Below are 18,471 nucleotides of genomic sequence, written 5' to 3'. Positions count from 1 at the left end.
TAGAGTTCCCTGTGCTGTACAGTAGGTCCTTGTTGTGTACCTATTTTATATATAGTAGTGTGTATATGTTAATCCCAACCTCCTGATTTATCCTCCCCCTTTCCCCTTTGGTAACCGTAAGTTTGTTTTCTACGACTGTGAGTCTATTTCTGTTTTGTAAATAAGTTCATTTGTATCATTTTTTTAGATTCCACATATAAGTGATATCATATGATATTTGTCTTTCTCTGTCTGACTTCACTCAGTATGATAATCTCTAGGTCCATCCATGTTGCTGCAAATGGCATTATTTCATTCTTTTTTATGGCTACTATTCCATTGTATATATGTACCACATCTTCTTTATCCATTCATCTGTCGATGGACACTTAGCTTGTTTCCATGTCTATTTACATGGCTATTGTAAATAGTGATGCAGTGAACACTGGGGTGCATGTATCTTTTCAAACTAGAGTCTTCTTCAGATATAAGCCCAGGAGTGGGATTTCTGGGTCATATGGTAGCTCTATTTTTAGTTTTTTAAGGAACCCCCATACTCTTCTCCATAGTGGCTGTATCAATTTACATTCCCACCAGCAGTGTAGGAGGGTTCCCTTTTCTCCACAGCCTCTCCAGCATTTATGATTTGTAGCCTTTTTAATGATGGCCATTCTGATCAGTGTGAGGTGATACCTCATTGTAGTTTTGATTTGCATTTCTCTAATAATTAGCGACATTGAGCATCTTTTCATGTGCCTGTTGGCTGTCTGTATGTGTTCTAAAAGTTAGTATTTATAAGACATTTAGGACAGAGCAGCATGTTTAAAGGCCCCGTGGCCAGAAGGAGGCTGGCAGGAGACTGGTGTGACGGAACAGGGGCGGGGCGGAGGGTGGAGATTCAGCTGCAGGTAGAAGTAGAGGCTGGTCCATGGAAAGCATTAAGGAGTTTTGGGTTTTGCTCCAAGTAATGGGAAGCTGTTGGAGGGTTTGAGAGAGAGAGAGAGAGGGAGAGAGGAGGGAGTGTGTGTGTGTGTGTGTGTGTGTACACAGCGTGTTGAGCAAAAGAAGCCAGAAACAAAGGAGTGTGCGCCACATGCGTCCACTGTTGTGGTCGCGTCGCAGACGGGAAGCATCCATGATGACAGGGCTCAGAACAGAGGTTATGTCAGTGGAGGCAGCAGGGGCAGAGTTCTCTGCGGTGGGCACGGGGCAGCCCCCTGAGGCCTGGAGACCACCACCTTGGTGGCCGTGGTTGAACAGGTAGATGCGTACGTAAAAACTTAGGCTGTGACTTAAGATTAGTGTACTTTGTGGACTTAACTGTATGCATTGAATACCTCAGTTTTAAAAAAGAAAAATGGTGAGTGACAAGGATGCAGGGGTGCCTGCCTGACCCAGCTCGTGGGCTATTTCCGTCACCTGGAACAGAAATTATTGAAGCTCTACTAGGATGCTCATGGTGGTGGTGAAGACGAATGATTGGACTTGGAATGCTACAACCCACAAGGCTTGTGATGAGCTGGATACAGAAAGTGAGGGGATGAGAGAGGTCCAGGACGGCTCCTGGTTCCGTCCCCTGAGATTCTGAAAGCCGTGGGATGTAACTGTCACGAGCGCTGCTTGCCTGGGTTAGACTCCAAGGCTCCTTCACTTCCTAATTGTGTGACCCTGTACCCTCTGCACCTTATTTTCATCTGTGAACTGGAAACAGTGACAAGGCTTCAGTGAGCTCATTCACATCAAGCGCTTGGAGGGGCTGCGCACAGTAGGCTCTGAGTCACTGTTAGCTGTTATCTGATGGGACCGGGCTGGGGAATGAAGACCTGAGTTAAGTTAGGTTTGACGTGTGGAGTGTATAGCGCCTGTAAGTCATTCAGAGAGAGAGTTGGGTGGGGGCGCTGCTCTGGTCCCAGAGCTCAGGGAAGGTCAGCAGCGAGCACAGAAGTGAATCGCTGGCCATCTGTTGCCAGGAGGGCTCTAACCGCCTGGGCTGTGAGCCGTCCTCGGGACCTAATGGCCCGGTGGGGAGGACAAGCCCAGACAGGGGACGAGCCCAGGGAGAAAACCAGGGGTGACGGGTTCCAGGGCCAAGGGGACATGACACGAGGTTCAGAGCAGGGCGGGGACGTCTCGAAAGCTACTGAGAATCCAGCCAGGGTGAAGGCATCTTCTGCCAGACACTCTTCTGAGCACCTTAACTCCATGGCCGTGGGCTCCTGTTCCCACCCCCGGGCAGCCCTGGAGTCGCCCAGGCTGCACAGACTGAAGCTCAGAGTCGAGGCTTCGGTGGCAGAGAAGGATCTGACGGGGGTGGGGGTGGGGGTGTCTTTGTTTTATCCCCGTCGTCTTCCTCCACCCCAGCCCGGGCGCCACCCCAGTGGGGACCTGGGAATCAGGGTCCTGGGCCCGTCGTTCCACACCCATTTAGTTTACTCAAATGCAGTCCCGTGCACCTACCTTGCTCTGCTTACCAGTCAGATGGAAAAGGTGGACTCGAATAATCCTTTTCGTGTTGGAGTCTTTCATCGTAAACGTGAGCAGCTTTGAGAACTGTACCACTTGTAGATGTTACTGCAACTGTGCTCTTTACCCTGAGCTCTGTGCCCCGTCTTTCTCGTGTTTGTTATGTTTACTCACTGAGAAGTAATTTAAAACATGTTAATAGTAAAACAAGCAGATATATTACAGGGCAGAACAACTACATACGAGACCCTACAGGAAAATTACTCTAACGAGGGCTGCTCTGTGCTCTGCTGTCACGGGGTTTGGGGAACGCTAGCCCTGGTGAAATGAAACTAAGAAATTGTTCATTACAATTAGGTGTGTTTATTCACGGGTTTTGACCTTTTTCTTAACCCTTTCAAACCGTCTTCTCGGTTACTGGTTCGAACACACTATCCTCACGTACCCTAAATCTTCTGTGTCCCAGCGCTCCCAGAGTTTAAGGTCAAGGCTCATGGTACGCAGTTAGCTGGTCTCTACAGCCTTACTAGTTCAACATTTGGCCAAAGCCATAATCTTCCTTAGATCAGATTCCTCTCAGTGATGACAAAACTAACCAGAGAGGGGAAAGCTCCTACCTTCCATCTTTCCAGCTCCCTGGTTTAAGACTTTCTTCTTTCTTCATGATAAAAAACAAAAAACTAACATCATCTGCTTAGAAAATACAGCCCTCTAAGACAATTTCCAGCCGAAGGAAGGATTTTTATCAGCTTCCGCGTGGGTCTCGCCGGCCTGGAATCAACAGAACCCATTTCTTATGTTCCTGAGGTCATTTAAGGTATCTCTTAGCCCAGTTCCCCAAATCTGAGAACATGAGACATGGGTTTTCCTTACAAAAACCCTTTCTAGTCCTCCTTAAAAGTGTTTCACTAACAGTGTTACAAATTACAACATCCAAACCTCAAACTTCTGAACTTCCAACTAAAGCAGGAAACGATCCCATCCCCTCGCGGCTCTGCCGTCCCTGCCGTTCAGGTGGCTCCTGGACCAGCTCTCCAGTTGTGAGCTACCTTCCAGAACCGTCCTCCCAGCCCCCGACGTGGTGACGCGCCACCCCGTCCGATTCCGCGTACCTAGAACCGAGCCCTCACCCTCCCGCCGGCTCCCCGGTGCCGCCCAGTTCTCCCAGTGGAATCACTGCCCTTAGGATCGCCCGACTAGAGAATTAATCAGGAGCTCCCCTTTCCTCTGCGATCCTCTGCACGCTGCGATCGATAGTTCTTGTCTCCTGAGATCTACCTTAGAGTCACTGACTTCTCTGGTCTGTGACGCTTCATCCAGACCCTCACCCACTCTGCACCTTCCACACCAGAACCTGCCCTTTTTTTTTTTAACATCTTTATTGGAGTATAATTGCTTTACAATGTTGCGTTAGTTTCTGGTGTATAACAAGGTATAACACTTTGTATAACAAAATGAATCAGCTATACATATACATATATCCCCATATCCCCTCTCTCTTGCATCTCCCTCCCACCCTCCCTATCCCTCCCCTCTAGGTGGTCACAAAGCACCGAGCTGATCTCCCTGTGCTATGTGGCTGCTTCCCACTAGCTATCTATTTTACGTTTGGTAGTGTATATATGTCCATGCCACTCTCTCACTTCGTCCCAGCTTACCCTTCCCCCTCCCCGTGTCCTCAAGTCCATTCTCTACGTCTGCGTCTTTATTCCTGTCCTGCCCCTAGGTTCGTCAGAACCACTTTTTTTTTTTAGATTCCATATATATGTGTTAGCATATGGTATTTGTCTTTCTCTTTCTGACTTCACTCTGTATGACAGTCTCTAGACCTCACTACAAATAACTCAGTTTCGTTCCTTTTTATGGCTGAGTAATATTCCATTGTATATGTGTGCCACATCTTCTTTATCCATTCATCTGTCGATGGACACTTAGGTTGCTGCCATGTCCTGGCTGTTGTAAATAGAGCTGCAGTGAACATTGTGGTACATGACTCTGTTTGAATGATGGTTTTCTCAGGGTGTATGCCCAGTAGTGGGATTGCTGGGTCATATGGTAGCTGTTTTTAGAAGAACCTGCCCTTTCTGACGCATCCTCTGCAGATTCTATTCCGGACTCCTAGACCCCCATCTCCCTCAGCTGAGGATCTGCTCTAGCAGCCCCTGCCCGTCCTCTGCCGGCCCGTCCTCTGCTCCGCTGCCCCACCCCCCTGCCCACCGTGTCTCCCTCTTTCCCACCCCTGGGATGCTCGGTCTCCTCTCGGTGCTTCTCCATTTCCTGCTCCTTCAGGCTGGCTGAAGGCCCTGCCACCCGCTGGGACTCTCTCCGGGCTCCCGCCCACCCTGAGCGCTGCCCTTGTTTGGAATCCTTTTTGTCTGGTCACTGCTGCCCTGATCCCCCCAGGGGGGTAAGTTTGGCTTCCCTAACTGGCGTGGAAAGCGAGTCTGACTTAGAAGCACGCGGCGTTGGTCCAGGTAAGAGGTGACGTTGGCCGGGCTTGGAGCAGAGAGCACAGCACCGAGAATGTCCTCGTCCGCGTGTATTTGAAGGCGTCCCGATCGCGCGATGGGAGGTGGCAGGCGTCAAGGCGACCTCACGCTTCCGGCCGGGGTGCCTGGAAGGGTGGACCAGCCAAAGCTGAGCTGGAGAAGGCGCAGGTGGAGGCCCGAGCGAGGAGGAGGGGCCGGGACGGGGTCTGCGGCGTCCAGGGGCCCCGAAGAGAAGGCAGCTGGGCCTGGGGTCTGCAGGGGAGCGGGGGCGCCCTCGGCGCGGCGGCTGCTCGAGTCACCGAGGGTGGGGTGAGTGCGGGGGGAGAAGGACCGAGCCCTGAGCCCGGCCCTTGCTGTGGAGCGTCGGGAAGGAGGCAGACACCCAGCGGCAGCAGCCGCCGGGGAAGCGGACAGAAACCCAGGGCGTGTAGTGTCCCGATGGCGCCCGCGAGGTGCGGCGGAGAGCTGCCGGGGGCACCAGCGGCACGAGGGCCTGCGGAGGAGACAGATTCACGGCTGGCAGTGTGGGCCACGCGCTGCGGGGGGACGCAGAGACACGGGCTGAGGACGTGGAGGACCACAGTGAGCGGGGCCTCGGCCTGGGAGGGGCCGCGGGATCCGCTTAGGACCACGTGCTGCAGGGAAGCCACGGATGTCCGGCATGACGTCCCCATCCCGGGCTGCAGGGCCGAGGTGTGCACGCAGCCGGCCAGGAGAGGGACGGGGCGGGGGTGGGGGGGTGGGGAGGGACAGCAGCATCCGGCTGCATTTAGGGGCGGGCGTGGACTCCGCCGGGGTGGCTGTCCTCCAGCTACGCTGCTGCAGGGCAGGGTCAGCTGGCAGCTGGGTTTAACCAGGGCTGTGCTTTGACCGCGTTTGGGGGTGAAGGCTGGCGTCATAGGGGATAATTACAGCCACTGACCACGGACGTTAAGCCTTGGGTCGGGGGGCAGAGGGCACCACGGGGGTGACCATGAGAAGGCAGTGGCTGCCGGAAGGACAGGGGCATGCGCCTGGGAGGGAGGAGAGTCTGCAGCTCCTGGGGCTGAGGCTCGGGTGAGGGGCTGTGGACAAGGTCACCAGGAAAGAGGGGTCCTAGGAACTGAGGACAGGAGAGGTCATGGAGGTAACAGGGAGCCCGGAAACAAAAGGTCAGAAGTGAGAGGTTCCGAGCTGGGGAGGGGGGGTCTGGAAGCTGCAGAGAGAAGGACAGGTTTACATGGAAAATTGTGGGAACTTAGATCATCATGTTTCCTCATTTGAAGACCTTGTCTTTATCTTTATGGGATTTAGGCAAATATCAGAATTGTTAAAGGTGTGTTCCGTTTGTTTCTTTGGCTTTGTAAAAATTTCCCAGGACCACAGACAGACATCATTTGTTCTTTCTCAGGCACAGGCAGCTCACTTTCCCTGTGATCTAGTCAGTCCCCCTAATGTGGTCAAGTGTAGGCATTGACATTTTTATTTTTTTTAATTTTTATTTTTGTCTGCATTGGGTCTTCGTTGCGGTGCACAGGCTTCTCACTGCGATGGCTTCTCTTGTTGCGGAGCACGGGCTCTAGACATGTGGGCTTCAGTAGTTGTGGCGCATGGGCTTAGTTGCTCCGCAGCATGTGGGAACTTCCCAGACCAGGGCTCGAACCTGTGTCCCCTGCATTGGCAGGCAGGTTCTCAACCACTGCACCACCAGGGAAGCCTGGCAGTGACATTTTTAGGAGGTGAAACTTCTAACTATATTTTGTGTTTCCAAACGGTTGCCTTTGGGTCTACCTTTTTCTACTTTGAAACAGCACTAGGATCTGTTTTCTGAGATGTATCCTCCAGAGCTAGCGGTTTCACTGGGGCCAACTGCCTGGGGGAGTTACAGTGAGAGCCACTCAAGTCACTGTTTCAGAGATTTGCCTTCTGGGTGGGTGTCAGAGAGGAGCCCTATGTGTTCCCATGGTCTCTTGTCGCCTCCCCTTCTCTGCCGCCCCCCACCCCCAGGAGAGGAAGACCAGCTTCTCACACTGCAGGGTTTGCAGAGAGGAGCGGGGCACGCTGACAGCCCCTGCAGTTGGTCCAGTGCCAGCTGCGGCCCTGTGGGTACCTCCTTCTGGGCAGGGCCAGCAAACTCACCGCACCGCAGGTCTAAGGCCCAGGTGTCCAGCCGGCTTTATGAATGATGAAAGTGGGTTTGATCTCTGTTAGACACCTGTGTCTGTCTCCCGGCTGGTATTGAACCTGGGGTGGGGGGAAAGAGAGGCATTATTTATTGGAACCTTTAGAACCTCAACAGCTGAGCACCCCTACAAACGCGTGCATGGGTCTGTTAACCCCACATAGTAATAGGAAGCTTGAAACAGGTTCATTGCATCTAGAATCCATGCCCTTCCCACTCCCCATGCCCTGCCTGACTTCATTTCTTGCTGAAATCACTGCCGTCCTTTCCTTGGCGTCGTCTGTCTCTGATCTCAGCCCCTCTGTACCGTCTGCAGCATGCTCTTCCTAACATCTGGATTTCGTGCCCTGATGTGCCCACGGTTCTCATGGCTCCCCGTGACCCATACGTCATGCAGTAGAATCACGATCCGTCTGGTGCCTGCTTACTCAGCCTCCTCACCTTGGTACAGACTTACAGGCTTTTAACATGAGCTTTGGTCACGGTGGTTCCCCCACCAGGCCCTTGGTCCCGTGCGCTTCACCCCCCAGTGATCTGGAGCTGTTCGTGCCAGCGTGTGCGATCCCAGACACCGCCGCCCCACACGCCCCTCCCTGAGCAAATATCCTCCTGTCCCATCTCCAAATCACATGCCGCCTCCGGGAAGCCTGCCCGGCTCTCGTTTCCCATCCCATGAGGTGACGTGTCCTGTCCTGCTGTGATTTCTAGGAAGTCCTGGGGAAGCAGACACTGTGTCCTTACGTTGCTGTATCCTGGTAACGTAGCCTGACCGTCAAACGAATAAACAGGTTACGTCATGGACCCAGCCCTGACTGTAGGGTAGCGGGCAGCGGTTCCAGGGATTTGTACCTTAGGCAGTGCAGGCAAGCTCTGCTGTGACGTCAGATAAGGAACTTCGTCTCCTGGGCCTCGGGTTCCTCGTCTGTGAAGGCGAGCTGAGCCGTGGCTGAGGCCATCTCCAGGATCCTTCCCGGCACTCGCGGTCCCTGCTGTCTTCTGTGACAGCCCCCCAGCCAGAAGGTACCCAGCTGAGCTAAAGCGTCCACCGTGGCTCGTGGTCTGGCTCTGCCCCCTCTCTCCTCCCAGGCCCTCTCATGTGCATCTCTGGGCTCAGCAATGAAGTGCAAGGCCACGTGGGACACGGGTGCAGCTGTCCTCACACCGAGGGGACACTTCACCAGCTCAGCCTCCTACCTGGACCCTGCGACAGGGCCAGGCACTGCGTGTGCTCCGTGGGAGCGGGTGAGCCACGTCTTCTGGGGTGGGCATCTTCAGCTCTCTTAACTACGTGGTCACCTTTTTATTATTGAAAAGTATGAAGGAAAAGATCCCAGAATCACCCTCCCATGTGACGCGTCTCCTCCGGCAGGCATCCTTCTGCCTGGCCCGCCCCACTCCTCCTTGACTCAGCTGTGTTCACAAGGGTTCTCGAGAGACAGATACACACACGGAGACATGCAGGAGGAGGTGGATTATAGGAGTGGGCTCGCATGATTCCGGGGGCTGAGAACTCGCAGGACCTGCTGTCTGCAGCCCGGAGAACCAGGAAGGTTCAGCCCAGGTCCAAAGGCCCAATGCCAGGAGCTCCGATGGCCCAGCTTAAGCAGAGAAAACAAATTCGCCCTTCCCTTGCCTTTTTGTTCTATTTAGACCCTTAAAGGCTTGGAAGTTTCAGAGACATCCTCACATACACACCCAGAAATCATGTTTCACCAGCCCTCTGGGCATCCCTGAGCCCCCGCCCCCCCCCCCCCCCCCCCGCCAAGCTGACACGTTAACCATCACATCAGTCACGCATTTTCTCTCCCTCGAAACCTCCGCAGCCACAGCAGCTACAGATGCCCTATCGACTGTCGTCACTGCGAGCCTGGCCTCTCTGCACCACTGGATTATGGCCACTGGTACGTGCTGAGTTCCAGTTCAGTGGACCAGTCTGCACTTGATAGGATTTTAGAGCAGTGCCCTTCAGAAAAGCCTCCACAGACGAAGCACTTAAATTGTCCTTGAAAGAAAAATGGGATGTAGACAAACATAATGCTAAAAAAGCGTACTTCTTAACTGTTATTCTGTCTTTTAAGTTAACCGTAAAAATTGAGGCTTTTTGGTGTACAGATAAGTTTTAACATACATAGATTTGTATAACCACCCTAAGCACAGGGAATTGAAAAACACCAAGGCACAAATTAGAGAGTTCTGTGGTATATTTGGCCAATCGGAACCACACCCCATGGTGCGGTGTCAGCCCCGTCCTTAGGTTATGGTTGCTAAAATGTGGGAGAGTGCGTCTTAGCTCTGAAGAGGTGTGGCATCATTTCACAGCTGGGTATTCCTGTCCCTCTGTTGCCACAAGGAGCAGAGATCATGTGAAGTTCTGGGAAGGGCCAGGGCTTTGGGGCCTGACCCCTCAATTCTGTGGTGTGTGATCTCAGGCAAAACAGAAGAAGCCAGCCTCCCTGAGCTGCGGGTCCCAAACGCGGGAAATAGTTTGCCATGAGAATTCCACAGTGAAGGATGTGTACCTCCTTTTCCCCATATGGCTCAAAACTACCTGCGGAAACTAACACTCAAGGTGCGCTCTACCCAGGGGGAAAAGCAGAATCGCTAGTGAACTCTAACACCCACGTCCGGAGTAAATGAACCGTCAACACCCTCCCCTGTTTGGGGTTCAGGGTGGGGAGACGTCTGGGTCGGGGACGAATACCCGGGGGTCACTGAAGCTAGAAGCACAGGGTTGGCAGGGGGCGGTTCCCCTCAGCTTTGCTCTGTAAACAGTGTGGTCCCCCTTGACTGACTTCTGTGTGAAGAGGCTGGAAGGTTCTGAGCTAACCTGTTAAGTCAGTATAGCTTTTTTAATGAAGGCACAAACGCAAAGGCCACGTTCTATAAAGCAGAGCCAGTGGCTCTTTGGCCTTAACTGAGACCCTTCAGTAGTACTGATCCTCTGCAACCAAGGGTTCAAACGAAGATCTCATGACAGAGAGAGATTTCTGCCTCCTTCCGGCTGCCTCCGTCATGTATGTACACCTGCATCCACATACACATCTGCGTGATGATCATCTTATGCCGCCACTCACAGAGAAGAGTGGGAGCTGCACCCCAGATTCACCCAGACTCCTGGCCTGGCCTGTTACTTTGGAGGCTCCTTTAGTCCAGAGCTGTCAGTAAATTCCACTTGATCCTCCTTCCTTCCACGATCTCCTTTGGTAAACAAGCATCCTGGGCTCTGTGGGGAAAAAGTTGCGCCTCACTGGAAAACTACACTTCATAGCCCACGCACCCCACACCATCCCCAGGTTGTCTGCTTCCAGCTTTCATTGCCTTTGAGCTGTTTCACAACCCTAGGCCGTAAAGACCTACTGTCAGTGCACACGATTCTTGTCTGTGGGCTAGAAGTGAAATCTGTCTGGTGAAGGGAATATCCCCCTACCCCACGGAAAAGCCAATATTTTGGTCCATGTGCAACTTCATTTCAGTATCTCTAATCTATAAATGTGTTATCTGTTTCTCCTTTGAACCAGTATAGCGTCTGTCAGAGTTAAATAAAATGAACACATCTTAAATGTTCCTTTTACAGTGATATGAGTTATGATTTTTTTAACTTGTCTTTTAATCATTTTTAGCCAGAACCTTCTAAGTCCACATGGATAAACCTGGTTTCTGAGGTCACCTTAGAGGGAAACAATAACACACCACCCTCCACCACCCTGTAATAATGCCCACATGCCCCGCCCAGACTCCTTTTCCTGGCAGTTGGTGGCAGGTGTATGTGTGTCGAAAAGCTTGAAATGAAATTAGGGGTTAGAGCAAATGGCCATGCATTGTTGTACCAAAAGGCTTGCAGTGAAAGCAGGCCTGTCGGGGGGAAGCTGGATGGAGGTACGTGTCAGAGGGCGTGTAGAGCTCCCTCGGCCGCTCTGTTAACCTGGGCTGCTCGCAGCCTCACAATTCTCATTGTTTACAACGTACCCGTGGGGACAGAATGATGCTTTGCTAGACAGGAAAGTTGACTGCCGCAGTCAGAACCCTTAAGGCAAGGTCAAGGGCAGTAGCAAAGCAATTTTATGATCTGTGCCTTCAGAGCAGAGCCTGGGCTCCAGGGTAAGGCTGCACTGGTACATCTGAGGCCCATCAGTCACGAGGACCCAGGAAGCAAAAGCACGGGGACTGAGGACAGTAAAGGGAGTATTGGGGGAGTATCCCATACTTAACTCATTTCAGTAAGCGGAAGGTTTTAACTAAAACTCAGCAGTAAGAAGAATCAGGTGTCCTATTATATTTATAAAAAACCTGCCAATCATCGCTGTTTCTGTGGCAATGAACTCCTCTACACACATGTCCTTACATACATCGGGGAGTGTATTTGGAGGATAAATTCCTAAATTTAATTTTAAGTAAACTAAATCTTGATTAAACTTCCCCAGAAATTATTTTACTTAGGATCGGAAAGTCAGCACGCACCTAGTCTCAATTATTTTGAGTGAAGAATCAGATCCTTGTAATTCTTTACTTCCTCTGATTGCAAGCTGAATAAATAAATAAAGGGAAGCGTTTTCATTTATTGACTTTCGCAGTACGTGCTTTAAACTGAAGTCAAGGACTGCATCTCAATCAGCTTTGCTTCCTGGCACTTTGCACGTGCCTGGTAGAGAGTAAGTGTTCAATAAATGTGGGCGGGAGAAGAAGGAAGCATCCGATTAGCTTCCGAAGGCTCATTCTAAACATGAGAAAGGCTCACTTACGTCCTTTCTGCTGGATTAAAACAGGTTTGAGTTACTGCTCTTCTGTGTACCAAGATATATCCTTGATCAAGAAAAACTGTATCCCAAGTATATGTGTGTTGTACAGAATTTAGAAAAATATACAGCAAACTCTCACCTCTGGTAAGGGGCAGGGTCATGAGAACTGCAGCGTTCAGTTGCTTGGGCTTCTGCAAACAAAAACCTCAACAAAGAGTAGCTTAAAAATGAAGATTTTTTTTTTTCCCCTGACATTAAAAGGACAAGAGGAGGCCAATTCCCAGTTTGGTCAGGCCAGTGGCTTAGAAGCATTTGTTACCTGGGATCCAGGGCTTCCCCTCTTCCCACTTGCTTGTTCTCAGGGTGTCCAGGGTCCTCGGGTGGCTTCAGGAATTCTGGGTGTCCTTTGTCGACAAGACAAAGTTGCTTATGTTAGTAGGTGAGGAAAAACTGCCCCCAGCAGGCTCACTCTCAGGTCCCACTGGCCGGGATCGGGTCCAGCCCACGCTTGACCCTGTCCTTCGAAAGGGAAAGGGGATCCCTGTGGTTGGCCTGGACCCAGCCTGAGTCTTCCCCTTGGGCTGGGAAGGGACCCCTATCTTGAACACATGGCCCTGCAGAGGTCAGCACCCAAAAAACCACCATGCCTTGCCGTTAAGGAGGAAAAGACAGGAGTGGATTTGAGTAACAGAAAGCCCAGGGACACTCAGCTTACTGTATTCCTTTCGGTATTGTTTCAGTTATCAGCCTCTGCAACTACTTTTTAGGACGTGTGACTACATCCAACTTTAGTAAGATTCTTGATCCCCAGCTTCAGGGCAGGGTGGCCCAGTGATTCACTGAGTTTACGGATGGTGGGTTTTTCCTTGCAGCTCGAGTCACGTTGAACCAAAGCAAATCTCTTCTGCCTCAGTGTCTTCATCTTCAAAAATTAAAGGAATGACCCTTTCCACTCCCTGCGTCTCAGGGATGTTGGGAGTGACAGCGTGAACGAAGGTACCCCACGGGGAGAATGGTCATTTGTCCTGTTAGGTACCCAAGTCGAAGGGAAGCTGTGCAATGTATCAAAGCTTATGGCAAAATTCAAGGCTGGGGTGAGAAAAGAGAATGAATCCACGGCCTTGTTTATCAAATCAGTTCCACTGATGTTGCAGTGGGGTCTTGGGGGGTTTTTTGTTGTTGCTGATGTCGCTGTTACAGTAGGATCGTCTTCTTCAAAAGGAAAGGAGCATGAAAACCTAGTAGGGGGACAATTTCTTCTTTCTCAGACTTTGTCGGAGTGGAGGACTGAGGAACACCTTCTTCGCTGCCTGCCCACCCCGGGGTCAGCCCCTCTCCCGTACTAGCCACCCACTGTCCTCTGGGTAACGGGCGCTCCCTCACCCGCCCACCCGGGCCCCTCCTCTGAGAGGCACCCCTTCATCTCTTTTCCCACAGACCTCCCGTCAAAGTCCTTAATTTCTCTGAGCTGCTGATCTCAGATGTTCAGTTCTGTCCTCAGGGAAACATGCGGGTTAAAGCACTCAGATGTGGATGGCAGATAACCATCAACATATCCCAGAGGGCATTTGCACATAGAGAAGTCTTTATGAACCTGGAGTTAGGGACAGGAGCGTGTAGCACAGCGGGACCTCCCCACTGTGCCTCTGGCCAGCCGGCCGATGTGACTTTATCAGCACAGAAGGGCGGGCAGTTCAAGGCCCCCGTCTCGGAACCCCGTCCCATCATCTCCCCCCTCCATCAGGACGCACCCCTCCCCGACCTGGCCTAGCAGGGCACAGCTAGGACTTCTGCTCTGTGCTTTGCCATTTACACCCTTGACCCCATGAGGCTGGATTTACAGCCATTCGGGGCTGTGGCGTCACTTGCTCCGGGAACCCTGAGCCCGGGACGAAGGATGCTGTCCCGGTGCCGAGGGCACTTGTGTCCCGCAAGGCTCCTGCCTCCACATTCCTCTGGGTTACTCAAAATGCAGAGGCCGTTTTCCTCCCTCAGTTGAACAGTTGATTACTTTTCAATAATTTGGTTTAGAATTTGTAGTAATTCAAAGGCCTAAACATTTTTTTTTTTTTTGGCCTATAAATTTGTTTGCTTGGAGTTTTGCCTGTAGGCTGCTCCAGGAAACGTCACTGCTTATTATCCGTCGTTATCATTAAATGGCATCATCTCCCCTGGATCCTCAGAATTCACTGAGTGTGCGCAACCTCACCTTCAGTTTGTTCTTTTTCTGAAAAAGGACGTGAGCCTTGCAGTTGGCCTGTTGTGAACAATGAATTGGTTTGGAGGAACCCTCCCCCCGCCATTGCCCACAGTTCTGCCGCCAGGAGCGCCTCTCGTCCACCAGGCGGTACCGGGGAGCCCTGTTTGCCGATCAGCCGACCGTGTTCATTACCCCGGCCAGTGGCCTGCTCAGAGCCAAGCTGGGGGAGCTGGTCGTGCCGTGCGGGGTTTGGGTCACGCACATCCCTCGCCAGGCCAGCATCTGCATCGGACCCGTCCCAAGAAAGAAGGCGGCGACAGTCACGTACCTGTCGGAAAGGTGGATCTTAGGTAGGAACCCATGCACAAGACGACGCTGTGTCCTGGGGGGGCTCGGGGGTGACAGGGAGGTGCCTCGTGATTGCAGCAGCCATTGGGGGTCCCCTTCAGAGCCTCTGTTGTGTGTTCCTGGCCACTGGACCAGGTTTCAGAGGGGAGCCTCAGGCCCATGCCCCCTTGCACGCAGCCTGGGGGCCTCTGCCGGATATCTCAGTGTCCACGTATCTGCCTTAACAGAGTCCTGTAAAAAGAGAAAAACCCTCCTGTGACTTTCATCTGTTACAAGCCCACCGAGACATTCCTGCTTTTTACTGTCAGCCCAGGTGCAGTTCGCGGGGACAAAGGAAATCCTATTAGAATTGTGCCACTTGATCTCCCGGCTCGTGTGGAAGACCCAGTAGACCCCGAGCTGCCCCAGCCGCGAGGCCACGGCACCAGCCTGGCCGCCCCCAGCTCCTGGGCCCTCCCACTGCGTGACTGCCTCGCTCTGCGTCTGGGGTCTCGGCCAGCACCGGCTGCCAGGACCCGCCACTGTCCCTCCCTTTCAGGCACTTGTCCTGATGCTCGTTTGTCCGCGTGTTCCAGGTGGTACGTTTTAGCACAAAAGGACTGGGGCTTTTATTTCTAAAAGCAAGTGTTGTGTGAATGTGACGTGTGTGTCTGGCGTCGATTCTGCTACGTTGGGCAAAACACCCCCCTCGAGCCTGCAGGGGAGGAGGTAGTGCCAGATGAGCCCCGATTCCTGGGAGGCTGGAGGCTGACACCAGCAACAAGGGGCTTCGTCTGTTACCCCAGCTCTGGGGGCTGCAGGGGCCCAGGGGAGGCGGACTTGGGCAGCGTATGTGATGTAGTCGAGCATGGTGGGGTGAACTTGGGGCTCCACTGGGTTTGGATGAACGTACTAGTCGGCCTGGCTGCGGTATGGCACCACAGACCACGGGGCTGAGACAGCAGGGAGGTATTCTCAGCCCTGGGGACCAGGCGTCTGAGATCAAAGTGTCCTCGGGGCTGCTTTCTCCGAGGCGTCGCTCCTGCTTGCAGGGGGCCGTCTCTCCCTGTGTCTTCACATGGCCTTCCCTGCGCGTCCCCATCTCCTCTTATAAGGACACCAGTCACTGGATTAGGGCCCACCCTCATGACCTCAATTTAAGTAGCTCTTTAAAGGCCCTTTTCCCAAACACAGTCCCATTCTGAGGTCCCGGGGGTTCGGGCTTCAACCTGTGGCCTTTGGGGGACATAGTTCAAGCCATGACATTGAATGAGCCCTGTTTCAGCACTTTCGGCCAAGATCCTTACGTCTTAAGTGTGCTCGCTCTCTCTCTCTGCCTAGGTTTCTTTTTCAATCTTCCTATTTGCTTTCCTTGCCTCTAAATCCCAAACTTCTGGCTTTTCTCACCCCTTCCTAGACATTATCCTTTGACACGTTAGCAGAGACCATGTTTGTCCAGGTTGCATTCGTTTATAATAACCACATTTTATGAATATCTTTTAAGTGACTGTTGGTCAGCCTTTGATATATTTTTAAAGTATGACAATCAAAAGTCATTTTTTACTTTCTGGTGCAGAGTAATTTATTCTTTGCCTGGAAACTAATTTCAAAATACCTATGGTTTTAGCTACAGTCCAGAAGCCAAGAGAGGCTGTTTACTCTTTTCTAAATGCCAAGAATATAGCCCTCAAAACATCCAGTGTTCTGAAACAGAAGTTCTGGTTTTGGTTTTTAGAAAAGTGCATGTATCAAAATGACACCGACCAGAGACCAGAATTGTGCTTTAAAAAAGGAGCCTCGGGCTTCCCTGGCGGCGCAGTGGTTGAGAGTCCGCTCGCCGATGCAGGGGACACGGGTTCGTGCCCCGGTCTGGGAAGATCCCACATGCCGCGGAGCGGCTGGGCCCGTGAGCCATGGCCGCTGAGCCTGCGCGTCCGGAGCCTGTGCTCCGCAACGGGAGAGGCCACAACAGTGAGAGGCCCGCGTACCGCAAAAAAAAAAAAAAAAAAAAAAAAGAGCCTCATTCAGCTAACAGAACTGTGCACAGGATTGATATCAACAGCCCACATCAACAACTAGTCTTTCCAAAGTCTGCAATCATGCGCCGTGCAGAGGGCCGAAGCCTAGGTCTGCACTCCTCTTATTTCCAGGTTGGGGAGCTCAGCCGGCCCCTTCCTAGCCCTGGTGCACTTCTGTGCATGGATTGTGCACAGGTCAGCCTGGTTCCTCCTGGGGTTTGGCCACTTGACCCCCCGATGGTGGGTTTTCAGGAGGTGAATGTCTACCTGCTTGAAGCCCAGGGTGTAATTTCCACAGGGCCCTTTGGAGTTCTTTGAGTCTCAGAGCTGGAACTGCAGACCTAGGTTTTTGTTTCTTTCCCCTCCCATAATTCATGTCCTGTTTCTGATTTCTCATTGATCGCACCATCTACGTGTGCCCTTGGCAACTCCCAGGTACCGTGTGTCCTGGAATCCTCGGCTCTCGGCACGGTGAAGTCCTCACCTGTAACATCAGTCCCGAGGCCCCGTCTGCACTGGGTCCTCCCCAGCCTTGTCGCGTGAGTGTTAAATACTTGAAAAATACATGTTCTTTTAGTTTATATGCATCTCTTTCTGAACGGAAGTACGGTACAATAGCTCCAGCTTTGTGCAGATGATTTCATTGTGCAGGAGATTTCATTTTTCTGTCTCTACACATATGCACAGACCTACAAAACACACAATCTAGGGCATCACCTTTTCTGCCACTAGCTTATTCTCTGACCAGACGCAAGTCACCTGGGTCTCTCTGGACCTAATTTTACTTACCTCGTGTACGAGACAGAGTAGTAAACACGATGATCGGAGGAGACAACACGGGGGTGCAAAATCTCTCCCATCTGCAGGGGGCAGTGTCCAGGACTGCCGGGCAACGGGACCCACTGACACGTAAAAAATCGTTCCTGACCTTTTGCCAAAGCAGCATTGTCTCTCCTGGAGACTTTTATCCTTCCCATTAGCTTTCAGTACAGACACTTCCAGAGAATATTTTGTCAAAATGTAAAATTAAAATTAGCAATAAAACCACTTTTAAATTAAAATTAAAACCATGTTAAAGCACCAGTTTAAAAGTCATTTTGTGATAACTTATGAAAAGCAGTACTCAGAATTTATCAACTAGAGTTGTTCCAACTAGAATATCAGGTGCCGTGTGAGGTCGAATCCCTGAGAGCTCATTATTTTATTCAAACTGTTTTTAAAATCTTGAACGTAGCTTGGTGTGCCCACTTTCAGATTTGTAATTTACCTTCCAAAATAAAGGTTCTAGGATTTTTTTTTTTTTTTTTTTTGCGCGGTACGCGGGCCTCTCACTGTTGTGGCCTCTCCCGTTGCGGAGAACAGGCTCTGGACACCAGGCTCAGCGGCCATGGCTCACGGGCCCAGCCGCTCCGCGGCATGTGGAATCTTCCCGGACCGGGGCACGAACCCGTGTCCCCTGCATCGGCAGGCAGACTCTCAACCATTGCGCCACCAGGGAAGCCCAGGTTCTAGGATTTTTTAGTACCTTTACACTTATTCCTATATTTTGTGGGGTCTTTGTTTTTGTAGACCTAATAGAGTCACAGGGGATAGACAAGGAGGAGACTTTTCTGGCCATTAGAAACTCCCCCTTGGCGGGGGCAGATGTCGACACTTTCCCCAGGACCTTTGACGTCCTAGTACTGTAATCTGTCCGATAAAACTTTTATCCCTTCACTGTATCTTAAAAACAATGACCCAATGTTTTTGAATATTTTTTTAAAAACTGTTAAATGATCATCATACCGCCTGGTGTTGCTGGCCTAGAACGGTGTGAACTTAAGAAGTCTCTCACTAGGGCTCCACACGTGAAACTTAAGCCACGTCTTACTCACTGGCTCTGAGCAGAAGCTCACACACACCGAGCTGCCTTCTGACGAAGCCACTGGACCCGTCCCGATTGTGTTCCCAAGTCATTCCCCAGAGTCTGTTTTCCCTGAAACAGCAGCATACTTAGGCCAAGATTCTTGATGAATCATTCACCCAGGAGGAGGAATGGAGATTTTTAAGAAAGACCACACTTGCGGCACTTGAATATGTATGAAAATACACGGGAAAA

At 51.6% G+C, this 18,471-nt stretch overlaps 1 protein-coding gene across 1 annotated transcript in view; it reads left to right on the top strand.

Annotated features, from left to right (window-relative positions):
- Positions 1 to 18,061, top strand: part of MCPH1 (microcephalin 1) — a gene marked incomplete at both ends in the record, with an annotated part of 219,396 nt that extends 201,335 nt beyond the window's left edge. Inside the window, 3 exon segments of the mRNA XM_082680246.1 lie at positions 14,141 to 14,378; positions 14,690 to 14,932; positions 17,943 to 18,061. Coding sequence (XP_082536372.1) covers positions 14,141 to 14,378; positions 14,690 to 14,932; positions 17,943 to 18,061 — 600 coding nt within the window.
- Positions 18,062 to 18,471: the final 410 nt, after the last annotated feature.

This window comes from Grampus griseus (genome assembly GCF_964374135.1).
Source record: "Grampus griseus genome assembly, chromosome: 21".
Lineage (NCBI taxonomy): Eukaryota > Metazoa > Chordata > Mammalia > Artiodactyla > Delphinidae > Grampus > Grampus griseus.
The sequence above is the reverse complement of the archived record's forward strand: the minus strand, read 5'-3'. Positions and strand labels throughout refer to the sequence as shown.